Below are 27,240 nucleotides of genomic sequence, written 5' to 3' on the forward strand. Positions count from 1 at the left end.
TAACATTTTGCAACCAAAAAAATCGATCATAAATATATTTAAATTAAAAATAAATAAAAATTTTATGATCGATTTATTGGTTGTAAATTATTAAAAAATTTTGTAACTAAAAAATCTATGATAAATTTATTTATAGGTTTAAAAAATAGTTTAAAAATTTTTAAAACTGATTTTTTGATCATAAATTTTTTAATATTTTGCAATCAAAAAATTGATCATAAATATATTTAAATTAAAAATATAATTAAAAGCATTTGTGATCGATTTATCGATTGTAAAAAATTGAAAAAATTTATGATCAAAAAATTGGTTGCAGAATTTATTTATAATTTAAAAAAATAAAATACATAAATTAACAACATATTTTGCAATCAAAAAATTGATTGTAAAATTATTTAAAAAAGTAATTCAAATATTTTATGATAGATTTTTTGGTTACAAAAATATTTAAAAAATAATTTTTTATAAATTTATTTTTTTATTTAGCAAATCAATCGTAAAGTGTTCGTATGCCTCCCGATGAAAAATTTAACAATCAATTTTGCAACTAATTTTTTATCGATCGTTATGTTAATATTTATCCAAAAATCGATCGTAAGATTGGTTGTAAATTTTATAAAAGGAAATTGATCATAAACCAATCATAAAAATACTATTTTCTTGTTGTGATAATCTCCCACAATACTACATATCAAGTTTTATTTTTTTATTTTTTTAAAAAAAATAAAAGCATAAATAGTATGATAAAAAAATAAAAAATATTTTAAATCTATCTATATAATTATAATAAAGTGATACATGGATATTAGGGGTAGTATTTAATATTAACATATAAGATTATAGAATAATCTCCTGCAATGTCATATGTCAAATTTTTTTATTTTTTAAATAAGAAATAAAAGTATAAAGAGTATAATAAAAAAATAAAATCTATATATTAATAGTAAAATGAGACACGACTATTAGGAGTGCTATTTCATGTTGATATGTAAGATTATAGGATAATCTCCTATAATGCCACATATCAAGTTTTATTTTTTTTATATTTTTTAAATAAAAAATATAAATATAAATAGTATGATAAAAATAAAAAATATTTTAAATCTATATAATCTATATAATAATAGTAAAATGATACACCAATATTAGAGGTAGTATTTCGTATTGACACGTAAAATTAAGGATAATCTTCCACAATGCCACATGTCAAATTTTATTTTTTTATTTTTTATATTTTTTAAATAAAAATTAAAAATATAATTTTTTTATTTATATAAATAGTATGATAAAAAATAATATTTAAATCTATCTATATTTATATAATAATAGTAAAGTAATACACAGGTATTAGGGATGGCATTCCATATTAATACGTAAAATAATAGGATAATCTCCCATAATATCATGTGTCAAGTTTTATTTTTTATTTTTTAATTAAAAAATATAAATATAAATAGTATGATAAAAAATAATGAATATTTTAAATCTATCTATATAATAATAATAAGGCGTTATATGGGTATTAGGGATGGCATTCTATATCAACACTAAGATTATAGGATAATCTTTTGTAATGTCACATATCAAATTTTATTTTTTTAATTTTTTATATTTGTTAAGTAAAAAATAAAAATAAAAATAGTATAATAAAAAATAAAAAATATTTTAAACTATTATCTATCTATATAATGATAATAGTAAAATGATAAATGGATATTAAGGGTGACATTCCGTATTGATACGTAAGATTATAGAGTAATCTTTCAACATGCCATGTGTCAAGTTTGTATGCCTCCATGATGTTTATTTTTTTATTTTCTACAATGTATTATTTTTTCTTTTCTTTTTTCAGGCCCCCTCTCAAGTCGCTTCATTTTTTCCTTAATTTCTCCTATTTTTTCATTCTTATGTGTCTCAACCGATTGGGAGGCTTCGAGTGGCCGGAGCGAATGTGGGGCGGGCAGACCTCTGGTGACCGCCACTCGAAAGACCAACACCAGCATCTTATGAACCCTACTTGCCAATGAGTCTGTCAAACGGGACCCTAACATGGAAGATGCGTATGGCCAGACGGCTCTACACTTCGTGGTCGAGCTAGGTTCGAAGTGCATCCGGATGCTGGTGGTGTCGGAGTGGATGTGGGGTAGGTGAAAAGGGTACGATCAGAGGTGCGAGTGTGGTGGAGATAGAGCATTGATTTTTTATCGTATGATTCCATTGATTTTTTATGCACGAATCATAAAATAAGAAGAAAAAAAATTTTTTTTGAAGCTCCACTCTCTTCGCATGAATCATAAAGCAATAGAAAAAATTATCAGATTGCACATTCTGTGCATGTGAGGCAACAAGGAATAAAAAAAAAGAAAAAAAAAATATTTTTACGTGGGGCAGGTGGACCCCTGATGGACCACCATCCGAAAAATCGACAATGATGCTGTATGGACCCTCCTTGCTGACGAGTTCATCGAACAGGATCCCAATGCAGAGGATGTAGACGATCGGACAGCCTTACACTTTGCGGTCGGGCTGGGTTCGGAGGAGTGCATATGGATGTTGGCAGCATCGGAGCGAATGTGGGGCTGGAGAAGAGGGTACGATCGCAAGCATAGGAGAGGCAGAGCATTGATTTTTTATCACATAGTTTCATTGATTTTTCACGAATGAATCATAAAGTAAAAAAATATATATATTTTTGAAACTCTGACCTCTTGGCATGCATCACAAAGTAATAAAAAAAATTTCAGATCATATGCACTGTACACGTGAGGCAGCAATGAATAAAAGAAACAAAAATATTTTTGAAGTCTCGACATATTCGCACGAATTACAAAGTAATAGAAAAAAAATTTCAAATCCCACGTGTTGTACAAAATCAATAGACCTGAGCATCGTCCGGCTACTATGCTAGTGTATATATATATATATATATATATATATATATATATATATATATATATATATATATATATATATATATATATATATATATATATATATATATATATATATATATATATATCTTTTTTATATCTCCTTGCTTCCAAGACCTACTTGGTATCAAAACTTGAAATTTCAATGGTTCAAACCACAAATAGTGCCAGAAGATGTAGCCAATTTAGATTGAGAGATATCAACTATCTCAAATATTTTCTTGGTCTTGGCTATGATATCGCTTTATCTATCATGTTCCATTGCAACAACTTGAACCCATCGTGCGACAGATAGCCACACATCCATAAGGTTCAACCCTGTAGGACATGCAATGCTTATTTTTTTTCAAACTTTTGCATCATTTAAAACTCAGATAATGATAGAATACCTTTATTCATTAATTCAAAGAATAATCTATAATTGTTCTATAATAATAAGAAATCTAATCAATTTCTCTATATAAATATTAATTACATATCTTCTAATTCTTAATCACTATTCAAACCCAAACTCCACATGCTCTTCTAGATTTGAAAAATAGGAGGGGGTGATTTGTACAGGGTTTATAAGTTTCCTATATGTCTAAAGGATCACACATAAAATATATTTTATTTTGATTTGAACAAATTGACACAAATAAGATACATGGATCAATATGATAACTTTTTCAAAACATGCCATACATATAGTAAAACACAAAATTTTCTCTTGATCTTTAGCGACTACGGCTATGATCAGTCTCGTAACAAGGTCTAGAAGAGACTAGTTCTGAAATACTAAACATATAATCCATCAGTATGTATTAGTGATTAGCCTTATTGGCTAGGTCCAAAAAAGAACTAGCTCTAAATCACACAGTCGCAATTAATCTCGTGATCGGACAAAGGAACTAATCTTGAAAATAAATATGTGACACATCAGCATGTGCCAGCAATCAGCTTGGACTAACTACATGCAGATGGACTAGCTCTGTCAGTGATTATGTGAGGATCCATATGAGCATCTATTTAGTCTTATATCAATTATTCGATAAGAAGATTTTGAATACTTGTACAGTTTCAAGGAATCCAAATAACCCCTTCTGACTAGTTTTTTTTCATGAGATCCTAGATTGTTAAAAATGATATCAAAATTGACCCAGCCCATAGTCTATGTGGATTAGGGGCTACTACAACATAGGTTCTTTGAAATTGACTATAGCATGATCGTGGTGTTTATAAATAAATGTATAAATTTAGATTTTTAGCCTGGAAAGGATGCTAGGACTTAAATAGAGAGAGTATGTGAAGGTTCGTGTGGGCATATATTTAGTTCCATATTAGTTATTCACTGGAAAGATCTTAGATATGTAGTATCTTTGGATGAAATTATGGGTTATTATAATATCCATAGACTTTAAAAATACTTTGTATAATGTTAGTAGCCAGTAAGCATACTACCCGAGAAAGTAGATCCATTTTTCCTTATAATTTAATCGTGTAGCAAAATTGCTCTAGTTCAAACTAGGGCTGAAAAACTATAGATATGGATCGGTTATTATATATCAGCATATATATATATCCATATTTGTTTTAGCCGATGAGTACAGGTTGGAATGCATATATGAATCAAATGTGAAAAGTCAAATCCATATTTTGTTCTAATTTGACATGAACACAAAACAAAAATCGGTAGTTGAATACAAACATGAATATAAACTGAATGGTTGAACTATCAAATCATTGCATCACTATGGAAGGCAAATTAACTGAAAAATATATTAGTTTTGTCACTTTTTTTTAATACAAGCAGATACTCATATCAATCTAGTATGAGTACACTCCAAAAGATCCAAAAATAAAATATCCTCTAGTAGACGTAGGTAAGTCTGATCCTGATATCAAATCCAATCATCGATGTGCTCAGCCACATGGGAGACAACTCAGTCAGTGGTGTTGTTTGTCTCTTGAAAAATATGCTGAATAGGGACCGCAGTGAAGTCACGAAGGTTGGTCCGAATGTCCTGAATAAGCAAGTGTGCCTCCGACTGCATTATGTCACTCCGACTCCAGTCTATCATGGTAGCAGAGTCTTCCTCAATAATGATCCTCTCTATCCGCATTTTTTATCAGGTACAGACAATATCAGTTCGAACAGCGTGGAGCTCAGCACCTGAGACAAATGGCTCAAAAAAATATGATCTTCCTACCGCTAGCAATCTAGCATCAGATCCTCAAATGATAAAGCCAGCACCATTCCTGTCATCTCTTATACCGTCAAAGTTTATCTTGATAAAAATTATCATTTGATTTTCTTTAAAGTTCATTAAAATTGTGTAAGACTAAGTAGGATTGCAAAACTAGACATTTGTATGCAGATTGGACCGTTAACTATCGGCATCAATATCTACCTCCTTTTTTAAAGGATATAAATATGAATATTGATGCTACAATTTGCATCTATAATCAAATAGATTTGGATATTAAATGTATTTGGATGGCTATTGTCTGATCTATTTTCACTCCTAGTTCAAGTGCATTTGAAAAGACTTACATTAGATTTCAGGCGAGAAAATAAAGAGCAGGTACATTTACAAGGATGATAGGAGAGAGATTTTGGAAAATAATGGGTCAAGGTAAGGCAACTGGTGTCTATCAAGTTTTCCCAACCAAAAAGGCTTGCTAGATGAGGAAACAACTGCTTTTAATTGTTGCATTCGGAAATTCGTGTGGACCCAATTTGTTGAAAGGTTTCCTTAGCAGCTTGATTTCTCAAAATATAGATTACTTTATGCAGTGGGCCCTTAAATCCAAAGCCGTATTAGAAAACCAGTCGATAATATACTGACATTTCTAATCAATGCACCGATATCTATTCTCATGTTAATTTATAAAATGTTTTCTTGAGAACTTGGACGATGCAAGCCCGGTGGAATATCCAAGTGAGGGTAGAATCGAATCAGTTTGCACCCTCCAGTAGTTCATTTTATTGATTATGGACCACTAAATTAGACAAGATAAGCTCACGAGGCATTGTAATCATTTTCCCAATGATCTTTTGACCCACCATAAGAAGATTTCAAAGCTGCCAAAATTCAATCATGAATCGCATGAAGTATTGCACGTATTGGCTATCATTGGTAAGGTTATATGCAACTAGATTGCATAAGTGAAAATTTGTTGAATATGTTAATTTAGATTTTGTCACAAGGATTCTACTCTCTACTAATTCTATAAGAGCACTATTTTCCCAAAATATCTTTTTTTTCTCAACAAAATCAACCTATTTTCTTTCTTATTTTAATTAAGTTATATCCCCAGCTTTTTGTCCAACGTCATCTACATCTCTCCCTTTTTTTAAAACAATAATAGCTGCACATTAGTATCGGTATCATTGTTATCGCTATATGAATATGCTAATATGAATATGATTTTTTTCATCTTTTTTTCTAATTATTTTTGAAATATAAAATAATAATATAATAAATTATAATGAATATGATGTTTTTAATAGCTGAATTTTTGTTGCATATTTATAAATAAAGTTTGATGAGTACTTGTTAAAAACTGTCGCTACTAATCCTGATACATTTAATATTGATATTCACATGATGAAAAGAGAACTCGCATAAGATGAATCTTAATGTAGAGGCTTCTGTTGTTAACATGATACTATTGACGTTGGTCCCATGTGATGCTGAGGTATGATTTTACTTTTTTTTTAATTTTTTAAAATATATTATGGCAATATAATGAATTATAATAAATAAAAAAAGCTCCAATAACTAAATTTCGATTGGACATTAAGTTATGAACTTTAATCATATATTAAGTAACAAACTTTAATATTGGCCAAGCACATTAATATTTACATCATTAATAAGCTTCTATGTGACAATGAGAAAGTTTTATATAAAAATTGAACCTCCATCTCAGATATATACTAGCATATACCCACAAAGAGTGCATATATTTTTTTTTATTTTTCTGATTATTCTGAAAATATAAAATAATAATATTATAAATTATTATAAATAAATACTTTAATGATGAAATTTTTATTATATATTAAATAATTAATTTTAATTATAACAAAATGAAAATTTGTTATACCTACATAACAAATGGAGAACTCCGTATAAAATAGGCTTTCATGGTAAAATTCTCGTTATTAATACTAGTGTCACTGATATCTGCATGTGTGGGTTATGATTTTTTTTATTATTTTTAAAATATAATATAATAATACAGCAAATTATAATAGGTAGAAGGTTTTAATATATAACTAATTGCACATAAAGCAATGAGCCTTGACAAAGATCGAATAAAAATTTTTACCAAATATCTAAATTATTTATCTATTTAGTATATTTTTGTGACATATATAATAGATAATATAAAAAATAGATGAGCATGTTTATGTGAATCAATTATACACTGCAACCAAGCATATAAATTAAAAAAAAAATAAAATACTGCCCTCTATCGTGCAGCTTAATATTTGGGGGGAAAAAATGAAAAGAAATAAATGCGGCCATTTGTGAGTGACAGAGCGACGCCTCACATAATGTGCCTGGCGTCCAGAAAACAATCATAGCAAGTGGCAGTCTCATTCTTCTTCCGTTACGCTACTAATTTCTCTTGAACGCCTGGTCTCTTGTAGAGGCCCCCTCCTTGTCCCCGAGAAGAAGCCGAAATAAAAATCCAAAATTTTAAACCCATCTCTCTCTCTCTCTGTGCCTGCCATCATAGACCTGAAGAAGCAAACCAAAACCAATTGCGGACCCAATGATAAAAGGCCGTTCAAACCCACATTTTAATGGCCACTTTGGTCATTTGCCCCCTTTCGTTGACCCTGTAACCTCAACGGCGGTCCCAACGGCGCCGGCCTTGCTACGCTCCCCCTCCCCACCTATAAAACCCCACACCCCTCCCTATTCCTCCTCCACCCCATTCCCTCTCTCTCTCTCTCTCTCTCTCTTCCCCCCCAAATCCACACCTGTTCCTCCCCTTCTCCAACTCTATATACTCATACCCAGGCCATTTATATTGCTTCAAAAAGAGAAGCGAACCAAGAGAAAAAGAGATTTCTGCAGTAGTAGTGGAGGCTCCAAGCAAGCAAAAAAGAGAGAGAAAAAGGAGGGATGGGGGAGATGGTAGGTTGGTGTTGGAAGTGGTTTTTGCCTCTCGGTAGTATGGTTGTGTGCATCGCCATGGCTCTCCGGCTGTTGGATTTCCTTTGGTGGAGACCTAAGAGGTTGGAGGAGCACTTCTCAAAGCAAGGCATAAGGGGTCCTCCTTATCGTTTTTTCATTGGGTGCGTCAAAGAGATGGTTGGTTTGATGCTGGAGGCCTCCTCCAAGCCAATGATGCCTCAGAACTCCCACAACATCCTCCCTCGAGTCCTCTCCTTCTATCACCATTGGAAGAAGATCTATGGTACCATACCTCTCTCTCTCTCTACTCTCTCTCTCTCTCTGTTCTTTTACTTGCGTTGTTTGGCCTTTGTTCCTAATGTACTTTGATGCTTGAGGGGGCGGCAGGCGGTGTTGGTTTAGGTGTTGGAGGTGTCTTTTGCCTTGTTTTGTTTGTTTTGGCTTTTCTCGTATTTGGTTTTTCCTGGGGTTACTTTGCTTTGCTTGTGTTTCTGTCGTTGGATTTTAGAAGGATTGTCAAAGTGTGTAGGCGGTGGACGGTGCTTGTGAGGTTGGGCTTCCTTGAGGCTCATTATTTCTGTGCTTGTCAATGGCGACTCCTTCCTTGTCCTCCTTTATCTTTTTCCCCCCCTATTTCCATCTACATCGATTCTATTTTCTGGTGTTCTCCTTTGATTGTTGTCAGCCTTCTTCTCCTTGCGATGGTGGTTATTCATCAGTTTCCAATTTTTCTGTTTCTCCAATGCTATCAGTATTGAATTATAGTCTGTTCTTAAGTGTACAGGCTGATTTGAAGTCATGGGTGTCTGATAATTTTTCGTTTTTCCTTTTTCATTATGGGCGCCATTTTTCCCTATCCTTTTTAGCGTGCATATTCCTCTTCATTTATTATGTACTTAATTTTCACCTTACTTTCTGGATGCTTTTCAATTTGTACTGACTGTATCACTTGTTTGACCCATTTCCTCTTGTTCTTTTTCCTTTTCCCTTGGCGTTCGATCTCTCTCTCTCTCTCTCACATCTTCTCTGTACGTAGCTTACGGCCAAATGATCTTACTGCTGTACCACCTTGGGTTTTCCCCCTATCCACTCAGGGACACTCTGCCTCTCTTTTAAGCTCTTTTTACAGTTGCTCGGTTGCTTCTGTAGTTCTCAAGTCCAGGGAGTTGTTTGAGGTTGTTTTCGCTCATTTTCCTGGTCCCCTTCTTGTAACCTTAGGAGGTAGCTGCGGTCTATTGCTGCTCTCCACCACAAGCGTCTTTCCTTTCCTTTTTCTCCTTTTACGCATCTCAATAACTCTTACATTGCCTACATTCTGCTCTCTCGATTCGATCCCTTTCACACAAGAGGGTGGTGGTGCTGATGTGGTGGCCATGCCCCTTTTGCAGGTTCCACATTCCTGCTATGGTTCGGGCCCACCGCCCGCCTCACCGTCGCCGACCCGGACCTCATCCGCGAAATCTTGGTCTCGCGGGCCAACTACTTCGAGCGCTACGAGTCCCACCCTCTGGTCCGGCAGCTCGAAGGCGACGGCTTGGTCAGCCTCAGAGGGGAGAAATGGGCTCACCACAGGAAGGTCCTTACACCCACCTTCCATATGGACAATCTCGAGGTAAATCTCTTTTTTAATTATATATATATATATATATATGGAAAAAGAAAAAAACAGTAACAATCCCTTAAGAATGGGATTACATTTTAATTTAATCTATAGCCACCAGAATCTTTTTTTTTTTTTTCTTCTTTTTCTTTTTTGGGAATTGCCTTTGCCGGAACTACTTATGTATGTGTTCTGATTTAAATGATCAGCTGTTGATGCCGCTTGTCGGGAGGACGGTTCTGGACATGGTGGAGAAGTGGTCCGCCATGTCTCCCTCCGGCGAGGTCGAGATCGACGTCTCCGAGTGGTTCCAGACCGTGACGGAGGATGCCATCACCCGGACCGCATTTGGGAGGAGCTACGAAGACGGCAAGGCCGTTTTCCGATTGCAGACGCAGCAAATGATTTATGCAGCCGAGGCCTTCCGCAAGGTCTTCATTCCCGGCTACAGGTAGGTAGCTACTTCTCTTTTTTTTGGAGGTAAACATACATACAGCTGTTCTAATATTCCAAGCAAGCACGGACGCCTGACTGTCGGAATTATCTAATTTTTTTCTTAAAAAAAATTCTTGAATTGCTGTTAGATTTCTGCCGACTAAGAAGAACACGAGCTCGTGGAAATTAGACAAAGAGATCAAGAAAAATCTGATGGCGCTGATCGGCCGGCGAAAGGAGAGCTCGGAAAATGAGAAGCCGGACGGGAGCGCCAAGGACCTTCTCGGGCTTATGATCAATGCCAGCACCAAGAAAGCACCGTCCCCGTCATCTTCTTCCACCTCGGGCCACCGCCGGCCGACAACGACGAGAACAACATCAGCATCGCCGATCACGGTGCAGGACATCGTGGAGGAATGCAAGACATTCTTGTTCGCGGGGAAGCAGACCACCTCCAACCTGCTGACGTGGGCGACGGTGCTTCTCGCCATGCATCCGGAGTGGCAAGAGCGGGCGCGCCGGGAGGTCCTCGAGGTCTGCGGCTCACGTGACATCCCCACCCGCGACCACCTCGCCAAGCTCAAGACGGTAACGACGGCGACTGCTACTACTATATTATTATTATTATTATTGCTGTTGTTGTTGTTATTTTTTTGGCCTTTTTCAAGTGTGACAATATTTTATATCCATCCTAAAAATCAGATGATATATTAATTAAAGAAATGAAAATTATATGCATGTATTATTACAGCTGGGAATGATCCTTAACGAGACGCTACGGTTGTACCCGCCGGCGGTGGCGACGATAAGGAGGACGAAGACGGACGTGGAGCTTGGGGGATACCGGATCCCTCGAGGCACCGAGTTGCTGATTCCGATCATGGCCGTCCATCATGACGCGCGGCTGTGGGGGAAGGACGCGGCCCAGTTCAACCCAGCCCGGTTCGCGGAGGGGCCGGCGAGCGCGGCCCGGCATCGGACGGCCTTCATCCCCTTCGGTCTGGGGGCCCGCATGTGCATCGGCCAGAACCTGGCCCTCCTCGAGGCCAAGCTCACCGTGGCGATCATCCTCCAGCACTTCGTCGTCCGCCTCTCCCCCTCGTACGTCCATGCACCCACCGTCCTGATGCTCCTCTACCCCCAGTATGGTGCACCCCTCCTCTTCCGATCCCTCTCCCCGCCATCACCATCATTGCCGTCCGATCCGCATCATCCGACGGGGGTAGTGTAAGTGTTGGTGGTCCCTGCTTATAGCATGCACCAACACCAAGGAGGAGCACGACCTGCAATAAGTTGCAAAAACATGAACCAAGTGAATCAGCAATCATAGGAATTACTTTCACTCAAGTGAATGCCTAAAACACCCACTCATCTGCTGTGCCTATACTATTCTCACTTTTTGTACTGCGGCGCCATGGAAGCAGACAACGACCCCCTTCTTTAGTTACCTCCTTGCAACCCTCTATGTAAAAGACGCCGGCAAATCATCTAAAATACCCTTTAACCCTATATCACTTTTTTAGGCTTTAAAATAGACCCCCTCTCGCCATTCTTAATGGCTTTGGTGTATGCATTGTATCATTTTCTATGTAAATTTTTCACCCTTCTAGGTTCAAAAACCCCTCTAATCTCTCTCTCTCTCTCTCTATATATATATATATATATATATGTGTGTGTGTGTGTGTGTGTGTGTGGTCCTCCTTTGTGCAGTTATACATAAATATGGACACTGTTAAACTAGGAAGGTTTGGAACTATTTGGTGACAGGCCCAACAGTTGAAGCGCCTGAAAGGTGTGTACAATTCTGGGGGGTCATAATTGGGTGTGGGTGTGGGTGTGGCTCCATGCAACGCCAGGTGGGGAAGAAATTATTGATTACAACAGTTCTATCTCGTGTATCCATCCAATAAAAAGTTACCGTATCAATCCAAAACTTTTCTTTGAGACTCATTTGATTGGCAGAAATAAAAAATAATAATAATAATAATAATTTTTAAAAAATAAAAAAAAAAATTTGATTAAAATTTTAAGAAGAAAAAATAAAATAAAATTTTCACGAAATGTCTCTTTCCATATTTCATGAGAAGTGAAAATTTTTAGAAAAGATAGATTTTAATATTTTTTATGAGATAAAAAATAGTGATATTTTTTTTATTCAAAATATCTTTTTAGGATCTATAGCTAAGATTTTACAAAATATCATGAATGGCTAAAATAAAATACTGAATAGTGATAATATAATATTATATTTATATTATAATATTTATTATATTTTAATATTTATACTAATATAATATTTTTTGTTAAGATTAATATAATATTTATATTATTATATTAATTTTTATATTAATATAATATTATATTTATTAAGCTATTAATAAATTTATTATATTAAAATGTTAATATTGTATTAACATAATATAATATATATTAATATTATATTAATATAATAAATTATTATGATCTAATATTATATTATGATATATTAATATTATTTTTATACTAATATAAATATAATATTATTATTTATATAAAATTTAGGCGTAAAATATATGGTCTTATATCTATTAAGAGTACATACAATAGGTATTTTACACAGGGTTTTCAGAAAAATAAGTGTTCAACCAAATATAAGTTATTATTTAATAAGTCACTTTTCTATCATCAACCAAATATATATATCAAAATTTTATTTTTTTTAAAAAAATTTAAAAAATAATATTTTAAAAAATAACTTTACAAGAAGAAAAATTCTTTTCGTGAACCAAATGAGCCCTTAAAATTTTCAATCAAGCTTGGATAACAACCTCTCTTTTTTAATAATGAATATAGTGGTAACTTTTTATAGGATAGTATATGGTACACTGGTAGAACTACATATTCTAACCAATAATTTCTTCAGATGAAAAAGTCGGAAAGAAAAAATTGTTGCTTAAAATGGTTCTACCACATGCACCTTAAAATCTAGGATGGATGTTTTGCCTCAGCATCAAGCCAGCTGTCGCCAAGGAAGCTGTTTCACCATCTCAGCAGAAAGCATCTCCACTCTCTCTCTCTCTCTCTCTCTCTCTCTGTTGGCTTTACACCGTCCTTTGTACCATGTATAGTAGTCGAAAAATTCCCCCTGCACAGGGTTGTATCCAAGTGCTAAGCACAAAAAAGCACTGTATACATGACCGTGTGGATCCTGTATAAGAACCAAAACCACTGTATACATGACAGTATGGATCCGTATCATGAGGACTCCGACACCTTCCTATGGAGGCAATCCTAATGGCCTTTGTAATACCCTCGTATGGTTTCTTTTGGTAAATGGAAGGAGCTCGATCAATCATTTCATCATCTTCCCAAAGAAGGAAAAGATATCTTAATCTCCCATGAAAAAAAAAAGAAAGAAAGAAACAAATGATTCAAAGAAAACAGCACGAGATACACGGAAATGGTCTTCCAAAGTTTGAATATAAAACTGCCGGCTTTTCAGCTAGGGGTGAAATTAACCACTGGCCTTATAGCTTTGCTAGCGCACAAACACACACACAAATCTGAATGATTAGGGTTTGATCTGATCATTTGGATTTCTAAATAATGGTCCATTTTCCCTCTACCATGCATGGTCATGTGATCAGGACACTTATTTTTAATTTTTTCAATCACAGGTCACCTGATAGACCCATCTAGTAGTGATCAATCTGTTCAAACCAATCAACCGGCCATATGTGGATAACCACATATCACATCTGGGTGCAGGATAGAGCTAGCTAGGGGACCCCTTCACAAGAACATGAAATTAAAGTCGCCTTTCTTCTATGGTGATAAAAGCTAGAGAGAGAGAGAGAGAGCTTTTCGATCTCTAGCAATGGCGCAGCAGTTGCTCCTAGCTAGAGCTACTTGTTTCATGCTTAATTCTTTTCCTACCCACCCGCGAGCCAGTTATATATGCTGTAGCAGCGCAGCATGCATGCGTCATTGGGGCTTGCAAATTAATGTCATAGAGCTCCGGAAAAAAGAGTGAAATTTTTGGCAAGCAATAACCTTCCGGGGATCTCCTAGGGCCCCCTCCCTTGCCCTTGGGAGCTCTAGATGTGCTCTCTTGTGTTGCTGTTCCCCATGCATGTGGAGAGGGTCCTTTCTCCATCCTACTCATTGTGTTCTTCCCATGCATAAAATCAAGTAGGCATGCCGAGCGAGCAGTCATGTGACCCATCCCATGGTATAATTACCTCTCACATTAAATAATTTTGATCCCAATCCGTTGGGTAACTATTCCTAAACCACAACCGACACGGTGCACTTTAACTGCAACACTCCATTCGGCCACTCCAACTTTATCTTTGTGACGATTATCTTGAAATGAGTGTAAAATTAAATCATGGGTTATCTACTAATGATCTTCGCAACTGATAAGGGTTTCGCTCACACCAGGGACAGGCAGTCCTATCCATGCTTTATGGAACAACCGAATGGCATATATACATTGGATGCAGTGAGAGTTGGACAAGGACGTCCTTGCATATTGCCCATATAATCATCGTAATAGGACTGGGCCGTGCATGCAAGTGTCTTGTGGGGTGGAGCTCCCAATGATGAGAACAACACGAAGCTTCCATTCCCAATGCTGCGAGGCATTGCTGGATCATTAGAATTCAAAACAGCTTGATGGACCATAGAGGAGGGCTGGTGGGAAGCAAGAGGGAAGTCAAGTGCCTTAAAAAAGAGGCATCATCTCTTGTCCTTTCTCGACAGGAGGCTTTAATTTGTTTATTAATTGATTTGATTCTCCAGTTTGTTGCAGATCCTTGCGCATTCCCTTCCTCGCATTTATGTATTGAGGAGGAACCCCAATTCCTTGTGATTATCTCAAAGTGGAAAACGAACCGCTGGCCTTTCAATCGGAATTCTCTGCTAAAGAGAGGCTAAATTTTATGTTAAGGTGGCATATAATTAGGCTGCTAGCTAGCTGTGATTAAATAATTTCAAGTCAAATAACCGGAAACGGGCACCTCATCCATGTGTGCAAACTAAAATATCTCTGCAATAATAAAATGTCAATTGTGGTCCAATAATCTGTTTTTGAAGTCATGGTTGTCCAAAGAGCAGCGCTTCTTTTTTAAATAGAAGGTTGGTTGTCACCTTAATTAAACTAAGTTCCTTGCGCAAGTACGAAATATTTTTCTTATTCCTTACCGAATGACAGCTACATTTTTCACAATAATAAGCAAGCGAGATTGACTCAAAAGAAACCAATAGTACTAGGAATATTTTACATGCAAGAAGGTGGTTATTTTATATCCAGATCCTCAAGCAATCATGCAGGAGACAACATTCTGTTTTTTATTTTGTTCCGCAACTGTTCATATTATGCTGCAATATATTCATGATAAGGAGACATGATGTCTAAGAGAAATGTACTTGAAGATTGCATTAAACTTATTGGTTAGCATCTGATGAAAAGAAAAAAAAAACAAGAAGAAGAAAGGTAACATCATTATTTTAAACTACAGTGGGTCAACTCCAAAATAACCAATACTTGGAGTACGTACGGCTTCACAAAAATGAGATCCCACTGCCATTGGAGGTCTTGACCTCGAAATTATTCTTCATAATTTTCATTTACCTAAATAATAAAACTTCACTCATCGGTGAGAGAAAATTTCTCATGACTCTTCGGTCTTACTCCTTGGTGAAATTTCTAAAGGGATTTTAGGTTTTCCAAAAGTAAAACACCTATATTTTGATAGTGGTTCCTTGAGATTGCCTGCAGCAATAAAAGAAATAACCAAAACATGCAAGGAAATAGGATATATATATATATATATATATATCGTTGCGATTTTCTGTTGCATGGAGAATGCAGCATTACAACAAATGGAGACCTCAGAATCGATCTCAAACCAACAAACTAGGTCTAACAGTGAAAACACAATACATGTCGGGCCCCACCAAGGCAAGCTGTTTGGTCGTTACTCGAGTCTACACCCGACAGCCGTCCGACCGAAGAGTGCACAGCTAGCTGTGAACGAGGTTCCGAGCAACGCGCAACGATGCGGACAGCCCTCTTAACTCCAACGACTGCTCCCAAATTGTTTCAATTCCCTCACTAGAAAATGGCCAAGGTCACCAATTCCCTCCCGGCCTCTCGAGAGACACATGGCATTGAACTAGATAAGCTTCAATTCTACACTAGTCTAGCTCCCTCCCCATGGATTGATTCCAGCTCATATGAGCCCTGTAAAGAAGCAATGGGACCTTGGAAGGATGCCCGCGCGCATGAACGCACGCTAGCTCCTTAATTATAAATATTTTATCGACGTGCACTTCCCAAGCAAATTCCCATGGCTTCGATCGGCTCGGAGCCCATTGATTTGTTTACGTTTCCGGGACTTGGTTGCCCCCAGCTCAACGCCAAATGCCCCGCCCTTGATTTGTGCCCATCTGTCGGCGTGTTGTAGACAGGAGGGGCACGACCATCTCCCTCCTATGATTGGATCTAGTCTCATGCCTTTGGCTTAGCAGCAGCAGCAGCAGCATTTTTTTTTGGGTTTTTTTTTAATCTATCCACATTGCTTTCATCCCACACCCTCTTCTCCTGATCGAGGTTGGTTGGTTCCAGCTAGTTGCTTTCGGACCTAAGGGATGCAGATTAAACGTACATGATTAGCTGTAACGAGGCACCTTCCATTTATCTCGTGACAGGCCCAGTTGGATATTTGTCTTTCTCATGATCGCTACTTCTCTGTCGTCATGTGAGGAGATGTCGGAGTGGCTCTGGCTCTGGTTGCTCCATACGAATTTATAATATATATATATATATATATATAATAAAAAAAGTTAAAATGATTGAATAAGTTATCCATCTCAGTAGCAAATTTTTATCAATTAATATCGTATGGATCAAAACTAATGAAAATTTTTTTTATTTAACTATTCTTGCAACATTAAATACAAGCATTATATCATTAATATATGACATCAAAATCTACTTATATCTATTTAATTAGTCGATTAAAATTTATTATTATTAATATTCAAAATATGAATGGATATATTCTTACTATTCATCTAAAATATTTTTTAATAAATTATTTTTTATTATATAATTAATTATGTGATTTTATAATCCATGTGCAATGTAGGGGATAAAAAACTAGTATTTATATACTCCTCTCAACGAGAACTTCCTGATGTTCATAATCCACAGGGAAATTATGTGCATTATACATACAACACACATGTATGCGACCATAAGAATTAATGTACTTATACATGCTTAGTTTCCGGATGCTTTCATAGCCCCCCCTTTCATGAGTATAACTGGATGCAACGACCTAAATGAACAGCTAGCCGATCAACTTCGTAGACCTAACCAAAAAAACATGCCATGCCAGCTGTTCCTTATCACGGGGCATTCGTTGGGCTCATTTATCACCAAGGATGTTCTGGGTATTTTTATCGCGTATTTTAAGCTGTTTGTTTAAATATACCATGTCTGTCATCCGTTGCCTTTCTAAAACTGCTCCTGTGTCATTTGTCGATCACCAAGCGCATCTTATTAAGGTAAAAACTTTTCCGTGAAACAAATGCCAATTAGTTTCCTCTGAAACAATTATAATAGTTTTAACCTTCAAGCCAACATGCATGTAGAGACACCTCAACGATGATGTACAAGATCAGTCCGGAATTTAATGTTGGCTGACTAAGAAGCAGCGCACCGGTATTCAATGAGCGCAAAGGACGGGGCCCATCATCCCAGGACCCAGGGGAGATGGTAGAACATCACCTTGTGTGCATCCACCCATCTGCTGATCACATGACTGGCACGTGGCTCTGTTCTAACTGCCACATGAGCTTATTCAATCTGTAAAGGGACAGCTCAGCCGATGCTGTGGGCCTTTCTCACAGTTGGAGATGTGCAACAACTCACCACTTCCCATCACTTGGTGGGCTCCACCAAGCCCAGAGGAGAGGGTGCGCTGCAAGGGAATTTTTAGCTCTCAAAACCTGAGGCATGAAAGAAGGAACTAAATGCTGTGCCAAGTTGCTTTCCATGAATAGGTGAATGGAATAAAAATTAGAGCATATGGAGGGTAAGAACAGTTAAAGCGCACATGAAGGAAAGAGAGAAGCGTTTTGGGTACCATATCCACGTATATTATTGCCATAATGATGTGAGAATAGATAAACGCAAGATTCATGTGGGTTCCCGTTGTGATCAATAAATACCTCCTCCACAAGTGCCTGAGAAAAAGCAAGGCCCATACGTTCGTTCACTGAAGCCATATGCTGATAGGAGATTAATTTGGTCCCATGTCCGGGTCCACCACCACCACAGGCAACCCTATTAACTCAACCGGACAAATGAGTGCAGCTGCAGCAACATCACAAGGTTGTTACTTGGTACCAGCGTTGGGGGTCGAGCATACTGATACCCTATCCGACGGTCCTTTGCACGGCCTCTGACTACTGTGCCCTTCATAATTTTGGAATTTATTACATTAAAAATCCTACAAGCTGTCACAGAAAATCCGGTAGGAGGTAAAGCTGATGTTGATCTAATTCACCTGGAGGCCCATATAATTCATCACCCCCCCCTTGTCATTCACCTTGATTGTCTCTTCCAACCGGCTCAACAGCTTGACATGATTTGATGCCATCATCGTCACCATATTACTTGTAGTAGCTATTCGCATAGGTTGCTCACCGCCCCAACAACCGCTACCATCAAATCACAAAAAATGATGAACCTATCCACCCCAGTTTTGCAAAGCTGCGGTAGTTGAGATAAAGACTGCCAAAGCCGATCGATCGAGCGGTGAAAACAAATGGGATAAGGTTATCCGCAGGATCACGGCACCTAGCATGCGTCTAGAACCATTTTAGTAGTCGGTCAAAATCCCTTTGGTAGGTATGCACTGACTGAAACATGCTGAAAACTATCCTCACTCATGGAAGGATCCGATCCAGTTAACACAGGAATTGACATACCCGTTCAAAAGCCAGAAAACTAGATGGAGGATTCACATCATAATTTGGATACATCGCAACCAGCTAAACATCTGATTGGTTGCATGATAGAGACCACCACCACAAAATCATCCACCCAATTCTGCATATCCTGCTATTATGTATGAATAATTCACAAAATAAGAATGTCAGCCTCCATTTTACGCTTGGATTGTCCTGAACAACAGCCATCGTGTGGAAAATAGGCGGTGACAAGTTCTGCACATGTCTGCGGGTCGTTATCGTCTCCAGCGATGTCATGATGCACCGGCTGCGGCAACAGCCACCTGCTCAACAGGCACTGCACCGACCAAAACAACACAAACCGACGGCGTCCCGAACACAAAGGCGAACGTAAGCCTACAAATTAATTTCTTCAAAAATTATTATTAACACGGAAACAATATCAGCTGGAAACAATGTGAACCATGAATTTTCCTGTGCTGGCCTATCAATAGAATGCACAAGCTGGATGAAACAATTTTCTCTTTCACCATACAAAAAAAAAAAAAAATCGATGGTTCCGCCAGCATGAAGCCAGCATATCCATCACGCCTGACTTCCCTTTCTCAGATAGAGCTAGAAACTTGCCACCTGGCTGGACAAAAAATTTACAGCATCTCTACAGGACTTTATGCAAAGTAAAGAATATCCAATGTCATCATACATAATTTATTTCATCAATGAAATATCCTTCTCAAAACACTGACAAGGAAAACTTTAAAAAATACTCTGATTTCAAATTTAAAATAAGACAGAGAAGCACTCGTGAAAACTAAATGCCATTTGATCATGAACTTCTTTTGGGTGCTTGCAGGGTGCTCAAGTGGAAACAAAATCAGTAGATTTGGAAGGATATTTTGCTAAATTCATCACAACCCTTCCATCAAGAGGCCATGGGGCTATCATACATTAGTTGCTGGAACTGTAGCCCCATATTCTTGCTCAAACAGGGCCAGGAAGCTTTAAATGTGATGGCATCTGAAGAGATCTGAGTTTTCCATTCTTCAATGCATATCCCTGGTTGCAGGGATCCTTGATGTCACTAGACAGGGAAGATCTGCAACATGACTGTTATATTACGTTTCAAGCCAGATCTGACAACAAACTGGAAAAGTCACTTCACATCATAATCAACTTTTCTACTTCAACTGCTGTTTTCCTGGATGTAACAGAGTGTTGTCTTGCGGAGTTCAACCACTGGTTTGGCAAGTGCAACTAGATGGAAACAAGATAATATCAAAATTTTATATTCTGCAGTCTTAAATTTACACATGCATTTAGATTAGGGCCATCTGAAGTTCTGAACACAGACAACCATGATCACTCCCAGACCCCTATACTACATAGACCCCAGTATATCACAAGATGCAGGGCAACTTGAAAATCAAAGCAAATGTTGTTCACGCAGCATGCAGATATGTATCATCTACAAGATGTGTTCTAATAGCATTCCTGCTAAAGTTATATACTGAATTCATCAAAGTTGAATATAGTAAAATCCTTCAATAAATGGGGAAAAAAAAGAGCAAACAGAAATGAGGTAGACTAATAAAATAAAATAATGATCACTAAAGGTTTCAAATGATATGCTTAACTAATAAAATAAGGGAGAGAGAAATTAAATTCAGAAGCCTGCATTTAACAAAGAGCAAACAGAAGATCTCATGAGTTTCTTCCCTTCCGGTTTGGTAATCTATAAATGGAGAAAAGAAACTAGTAAAGGGAAGAAAGGTTGCAGGCATCCTTGCTAAACACCAACATTCTCTTAAATGCTGAGTTAATAAATATATAACATGAAAGGAAAAGACGACCGCACCTTGAAAGATAGCTGCTACCTCTATATGAGGGAGACTTCAGTACACTCGAGTGGATCTCCATTCAAATCCAGCCAGATCTCAGTTGGATGATGGGAATCTCATATCAATGATTTGAGTCATTGGCCGTGATCTGCTATCTCTAAACTACTAACACGTTCAAAATCATGTGATTTAGAGTCCCCTGTGCATCAAATGGTTCAAAAAAATAAGTATTGTTTTGTTTTTTTTTTTTAACTGACTTTTTTTTTTTGACCAATTGATTAATAACCTAGAGGCCTCCAAATCCCATGAATTTTTACATGTAAATAGTTTGGAAGTAGTCGATCACATCTAAAAGCTTGGATCATTGGTATAGGACCTCCATCAAGATATGTATATGTGTTAGTATCAAGGCTTTAAATCCATATCCTAGTATGGATCACGGACCACAGTGGGCCAATATCAGGATAGTATTATGCCAACACTCGGGATAAGTCAGCATCCAGGGGTTTCACACATGTGACAGTTTTTATATTATTTTTGTTTTTTTTTTCCTATTATTTGTTGTTTCCAATGGTTGTCTTGATAATTTTTGGGGCATTCTATCTTATAATTTAGGTTAGGGTATCGGCCATGCCAATCACCATCTCATTCACACTGGCCGGTAATTACAAGGACAACCTAATTTTTCATGTATCAGGGTCCCAAACCTGGTATGCCACTGATCCGATCTGAGATGGCTGGGAGGGCTAGGACCTGAGCCTTTCCTAGTATCCTTAATGTCTTCCACTTGGTCTATACCCTGCTCGAAATTCTTTTAATTGACAATTTTAGTTGGCCATCAATATTTATTATTGAATGTTGTATGTCATGAGGTTAGCATAACAGGATATCTTTCAAATTGACTCAATTAGCATAACACGCTTGATTGATTCAAGCAGGAGCATTTGGTAGGTGTTTGTGATCCTATGAAATGATAGAATGATTTCTACTAGATCTCTTGCTGTTCTGTTTAAAGTGCCTAAATATCTGCACATAACATGAACACATAACCCAAAAGGTGAATCAGATGACCAACTGTAATTTCATCACAAGCAATATAGAGGACTGACACGAGGACAGAGAGCACACGAGATGGCTGTGAATCCATCAATCAATGTGCTGTTTGGAGTCAGATTTTCTTGACATCATTATCATGCAAATCATTGTGCAAATAACAGACTCGAAAGAAGACAATACTTATGAATTGCAACGAAGAGGCCAAAAATGTACATTTAGAGAGTTGGTCTTCAAACTACAAACTCATATTCCTGACAGTAAGTTTCGTTTTCTTCCCCAATCATATAACGAAAACCATCCCAGAAAAAAGGAGAGAGAACTTCTAGAGAAAGGGGCTTTAGAATGTCCGTGCCACACCTTTTTGTACTATTAATACTGCCAAAGCCATTTCAGTTATATATATAGTAGTGATATTCGGACTTCATTTGACAGTCATCCATCCCATTCTGGATATCAACAAAGCCTCTGTTCTCTCATCCGCAAGTCTGTTAAGGAGCAGCCTTTGAATACCTTTACCCAGCTCAGACTTGCAGGAAGCAAATATACCAAATTGACTCCCGACTAAATCAGAGCTTTTGTCTAAATTTGGAAACCATTACCATCCCATAGATATAAAATTCAACAGGATGAATTAAAAATTAGGTTAGAATTTAGTCGAATGAAACTCTATGCAACTTAGTTGCACCTTTACCAGGAGGAATGATAGATACCGATGCCTAGTAGAAAGGAACCAACATTCAGGTGCAACTCTCCACTCAATTATCCATCTGTCATCACAATGCTCGATTATCCATCTGTTGCCACACCAATGAAGGGCACTGATAATCATATCTTCCATTTCACTGAAAGATATTGAGTTAAACCTCCTCATAATGCTAGAAAATATTTTATAGAGGAATTGACATACTTAGACAGATGTGCATGCGCACGCACGCACACAGAGATAGAGAGAGAGGAACAAATATAATACTCCCAATACAGATAGTATATTTGCACAACATTTTATATGCCAACTTTTTTTAGCATTCAGTGTATTTATGATGAACTAGTACAAGTTCTCAATTTTGATTGAACTTAGATGCATCTGCACATGCAATTTTACCAATTTTTCAAGAGAAAGGCATTCAAAACAGTACAGACCAGAAAAGTCTAGGTTTCACTGTTTGTGTTCTATTGAGTGAACTCCAGCATTCAGTATGAAACAAGATTTTATAATTTGATCAATTAATAGCTCACAAAAACTAAATCATATGTTAAACTTAATCCTACCAGTGATCAAGTTCTAATCTCAAGGGAAGATTCTCTGCCTGAAACGTTTTTAGGTCAAATTTTACCTAAGGACCAATGCATGCTAACTCTGGTGCAGATACTTATAAGAAGATGAAAATTGAGGTATGCTCCTTGTCCAACCTCGGCACCATAGGAAGGAAATATGATTTCATCAGCATGCTGAGGACGAGCCCACTCTATGTAGACAAAACTGCAATCAAACTACCACCAGCAAAACTGACATAACATAATTTACCGAACTAAAAAGAAATGTGAGTATGTTGCTTCAAAGCATACAAACAACAAATAAATATATAGAGAAGCCTTTCATCAATAAAAAAGAAAACATGAAGAGGGAGTTGAAGCCTTGAGTTGCCATTTATCTGAAAACATTTCAAAAAATCCCACTTCTGCACCAGGTATGCACAATATGCACAAGAAAACTTCCTTTCCCAAGGTTCTTTTACATAAAACTTTGAAAATGTACTGTCAAATCCAGCACTGAGGAATTAATGAGCAATCAAGAAACCATGAAAATCAACAGACTTCAATAAAAGACTTAATTAGGAAAGCAACCCCTTCAGCATCAAAATCAAGGTATAAAGCCATCAGATCAGGTGACCATATCTCTAAACATCACAACATTGATTTAGCACACATCGAATGGGAGTCCCAGGATCCACAACCATATTGGGATTCCTTCATCAATCCATCTTACGGAGAGTAACATAAAAGTGATATTAATAGATGAACTATCTTCTTCTAGGTTTTCCATGGGTGATAGATGAGTTAAGGCAGTTACTGCATATACATATCGAAAAGCATCAGCAGGCCATCATGTATCCCAAGCATTAAGCAAGCCTGACATAGAATGAACTAAAAGATTTGAAGATAGCAATTATCATCTTAGGCTGACTTGTCTGTAAGAATCAGATGGAAATGTTGCCACATTGTTTAAAGTGCAAAACATGTGCCAAACCTCACCATCATCATGGACCTATGGAAGCATCTTTACAAGCCTCCAATGTTGGCCCTGGCAAAGGCATGACAAGCATCAAACATGTCCACAAAATGGAACGCTCTTACAAAGCAAAATTTTATTAATGAAATCAAAGCACTGAAGTCTCTATTCAAAAAGCCAAAACTTTTGGCAAATAAAGGGCAAAGCAAAGGTTTCACAGTCAAGAGTTTCACAAAATTATTGATGCTCAGAACTGCACCAATACCAAAATTAAAGACATTTTAAGGATGTAAAAATGAGCATAAATTACCAAATGTCAATTACTAATGATGCATCTTAATGAGATTTCACAAAATGCTAATCCAGCACCACAAGTAAAGCAGCAAAGTGACAATAAGCAACAAATGCTGATTGGTTGCTCATGCTTAAGGATTTCCATCATTTTGATGCAATGAACACCAAAATTTGACCAAACAAGAAAAAGCACATTTTTCATGGATGTGTACATGAGATGCGCCTATCAATGAGATTTTGCATGTCCCAAAATCAGCATCTAAACCATCCAAATGACCCTTTACATAATGAAGCCTGTCAATTTCTTCTACAAAAAGAAAGCATTTTAGGTGGTAGAGAAAGCTCCAGCTTCTTTTTGTAAACACTTGCCATCTGTAGCATAATTTTTAAGGATAGTGGAGCAACGCTGGTTAATCACCTATCTTGACAAGGCTTAAAGAGTGAGGAGCTGATGCTCAATGCCTTCAAATATACTTAGATATAAAAGTTACACTAAGAGACACAACCGATTTTTTGCCACAAATGTTATTTATAATAAACCTTGCACCTTCCTCAGAGTGATTTCTTAATACAATTCATCAAGATTTGATATCTTCAAATACTGAAAACAAAGTACAGCCAATCAAATAACCATACAATGAAACCAGAAAAAAACTAACACCAAAATCAGGTTTTTCTTTTTTTTTTAAAAGCTTCAAGATAGGATAATCCATCGCTTTGTTGAAGTTTACAATACATTTGTTGGCACTGTAGTTCACCATCTTGATAGTCAATACAGTATTTGAATGCCAAAGATGCAGCTATACTTTGATTCCCCACAATAAAATGCAATGGCTTCAAATATTCTTAGATATAAAAGTTACACTAATAGACACAACAAATTCTTTGCTACAAACATTATTTATAATAAACTTTGCACCTTCCTCAGAGTGATTTCTTAATACAATTCATCATGATTCGATATCTTAAAATACTGAAAACAAAATACAGCCAATCAAATAAGCATACAATGAAACCAGAAAAAAAATTAACACCAAAATCAGTTTTTTTTTTTTTTTTTAAAGCACTTCAAGATAGGATAATTCATTGCTTTATTGAAGTTTATAATACATTTGTTGTCACAGTAGTTCACTGTCTTGAACTCTTGATATTCAATCCAGTATTTGAATGCCAAAGATGCATCTATACAATAAAATGCAATGAAAAGATATGGCAAGTAAACCTGACGTAGAGTAAAAAGAGTATTCTGCAATGACCAAATTATGGCTTCTGCTTAACTAAGAGGGTTTGTGCCTATTTTAGAAGACACTAAATTCTTTAGCTCCAATAAATGTTCGTCATTTATATTGTTTAGCATAAGGCGCAGGTTTGTCATCAATGCCTCCTGTTCCCAACTAATCGGCCCAGAAGCATACAATGCCATCATAGAGGAATGGTAGGCATGCAACTCCAGCTGATGAGTTTCTGTTGGTCACACCTCTTCAGTAGGAAGAGATGATTCTCTTCCTGACCCACAAGAAATTTCAGCATCATCTGAATGACTAGACAAATATTGGGTAAGAACCATTCCAGGATAGTGGGTTGATCTATATGCACTATTGCTGGTACTGCAACTACCAATAGTGGATGAGGTACTCTCAGCATCACTAGGTTCTGAAGTTGTTCCAAGACAACATTTAATATCGATATTTGGCAATCCCCTCCATGAGGCCGTTTTAGAAAACCAAGTCATTCTGTTGTTTAATGAAGCATGCAAGCATTTTTCACCCCGCCCCACTTGTGGGGAAGCAAAAACATCTACCTTTTCCCTTGGCTGGGGGAAATGCCCTCCAACCATTTGCTCACACCATCCATGTTTCTCAATTGTTCTCATCTTTCTGTTAGCTTCAGTGCATCTCTCAACAGGTTGCGATGACACTCGTGCCCTTTTCTTCATGCCTCTTGAGAACACAACGGCATTATGACTTTCCTGACATGGCCGAGGCCTCTGGCAGCTGAATTTCTTTCCTTTTGACAGATTGCTTATCATTCTACGATCATGTTTTCCAGAATGCTGGAAACAAATGCAAAACTAGTAAGATACCACCAACAGAACAAGAAGAACGACCGATTAATTTAATTCAATAAATACAAATATAAGCAAGTCCAAGTCAGTATAGAGTTAATAGACAAATAATATGGTGCACATCAGAAACAAAATGAACTATTGTACATATTGCATGATGTCCACAAAGGGATTGAATGATGCTACCTTTTGAATCACAACCCATTTTTCATCTAGCCAAGATTGTCACAGCCTGAGGTCAGATGCATGGACTCCGAACTCCCTAGAGGATCCAAGGAGCCTCACAAAAAAGTAACCATGACCACCAACCCTTGAAACCTCTGAAAGCTTCCACGAGCTATTGTCCAAGACCTCAGCAATGTCTCCAGCCACCCAATCACATGGGCTTTTCACTGATGGTGGACATGGTCTAATGGCCTTTCTTGATACTCTTTCCACAGCTGCACCCATGTTTGCTGGATAACTATCATACTTAACATGGTAGTTGTACCCATTGCCAGAGATTATCTCAGCACACTACCAACAGCCTGATGGCACCTCCCTCTTGTTCAACACCTCGACCTTACTTCCTTTCTTGAATCTCATGATAATGAAGATGACAACCTCCAATTGTAAACCCTGATTTCCAAAAAAAAATGGAAATCAGAAAGAAAATAAACAGGAGGATTATGAGATTGGAAACAAACCATAACA

The 27,240-nt window shown here is 37.0% G+C and overlaps 1 protein-coding gene and 1 pseudogene across 1 annotated transcript; one reads left to right on the plus strand and one right to left on the minus strand.

Moving 5' to 3' along the window:
* The first annotated feature begins 7,860 nt into the window (after nucleotides 1-7,860).
* Nucleotides 7,861-11,733, plus strand: LOC105047847 (cytochrome P450 734A6). Its single transcript, XM_010926952.2, has 5 exons — nucleotides 7,861-8,348; nucleotides 9,454-9,677; nucleotides 9,875-10,116; nucleotides 10,250-10,688; nucleotides 10,852-11,733. Exons 1-5 carry the CDS (start codon nucleotides 8,054-8,056, stop codon nucleotides 11,329-11,331), a joined length of 1,680 nt encoding a protein of 559 aa, XP_010925254.1. The 5' UTR covers nucleotides 7,861-8,053; the 3' UTR covers nucleotides 11,332-11,733.
* A 9,449-nt stretch (nucleotides 11,734-21,182) lies between these two features.
* LOC105047846 (uncharacterized) lies at nucleotides 21,183-27,159 on the minus strand (annotated as a pseudogene).
* Between the last annotated feature and the right edge of the window lie 81 nt (nucleotides 27,160-27,240).

The sequence above is a fragment of the Elaeis guineensis genome, chromosome 7 (genome assembly GCF_000442705.2).
Source record: "Elaeis guineensis isolate ETL-2024a chromosome 7, EG11, whole genome shotgun sequence".
In the NCBI taxonomy this organism is placed as follows: Eukaryota; Viridiplantae; Streptophyta; class Magnoliopsida; order Arecales; family Arecaceae; genus Elaeis; species Elaeis guineensis.